The sequence below is a fragment of the Fulmarus glacialis genome, unplaced genomic scaffold, assembly GCF_000690835.1.
Source record: "Fulmarus glacialis isolate BGI_N327 unplaced genomic scaffold, ASM69083v1 scaffold19964, whole genome shotgun sequence".
NCBI classification, from domain to species: Eukaryota; Metazoa; Chordata; class Aves; order Procellariiformes; family Procellariidae; genus Fulmarus; species Fulmarus glacialis.
Genome location: NW_009208935.1, coordinates 31851 through 32846, shown reverse-complemented (window position 1 = coordinate 32846; position 996 = coordinate 31851). Strand labels below are relative to the sequence as shown.

The 996-nt window shown below is 51.9% G+C and overlaps 1 protein-coding gene across 1 annotated transcript in view; it reads right to left on the bottom strand.

Moving 5' to 3' along the window:
- GTF2IRD1 (GTF2I repeat domain containing 1) overlaps positions 1 to 996 on the bottom strand; it is a gene marked incomplete at its 3' end in the record, with an annotated part of 31791 nt that overhangs the window by 2045 nt on the left and 28750 nt on the right. Inside the window, exon 19 of the mRNA XM_009576687.1 lies at positions 134 to 217. Coding sequence (XP_009574982.1) covers positions 134 to 217 — 84 coding nt within the window. The remainder of the gene's footprint in view (positions 1 to 133; positions 218 to 996) is intronic.

Here is a 996-nt window from a genome sequence, read left to right as displayed (position 1 = left end):
CGCCCCGGCCCTCCAAAGCGCCGGCCGCTCGAGGGGGAGGCAAGAGAAAGCACCTGGTAAGGGAGGGATAGGGAGCAAAAAATTAGGAGGGGATAAGGAGGGAATAAAACCAACTCCCACCCTGGTTCCTCACCATATTTCTTATTGAACAGGTCCTGGACTTGTTCCCGCAGCGTGTTAGCGATATCTATTCTGGAAAGCCTGGCATCATAATTTTCTGTAAAATAAAGAAACAATTATGGACTTCTGCTGGTAAATTAAAAGGCACTCTGTGACTTTTAAGTAATGCCATTTTCTAATTATAGGAAAGTCCTTATCTTGCAATTAGCTAATCTCTGGAGTGGGCCATTCAAAGTCCTTAAAAATAATCTAAACAGAAATATGTTTTTTTCCCCCCGCCTGTTTGCTAAGAATAAAAGCCGCATGAAATCGAAGATTCAGTTGTGATAATTACCGGCGTTAAAATAAAATGCACTCCAAAGCCTCTCTGAAAAGCCAAAGCCTTTGAAAAGCCTCCATGCTTCTCTACAAACCCTCGCAGGCCCCTGTGGCCCGAGGAAAAGGGATGCTCAAGCAGGGCAGCCACTTGTCCCCCCAGCCCCCGGGCTTCTCACCATCGCTCCCGGCCGTGCCGGCTGCCGGTGCGCGCCGGATGGGAGTGGTGTTTATACAAACATCGCCTGGGTGGAAAAAGCCCCAGAAAAGGCAAACTCCAAGGCGTGGAGGACTTAACTATGCATCCCGCAAGGTCAGACGGCGAGATAAGCAAAGCTGGTTAATTAGGGCACCATCCAGAGCGCTTCCAGCCTCTTCCTTGGACCTACAGGACTGCCCGCCCCGGCTGCGCGTCTTGTCTTCTGGTTGTCTGTCCTTCCCATTCTCTCACCCCACCTCCTCCTGTCCTCTCCTCCCTCCCATCCTTGCCTTGCCTTGCTCCTCTGCCAACCCACCAAGCCCTGACGCCCCGCGGCCGCTCCCTTCTCACCCCTGTTCGCT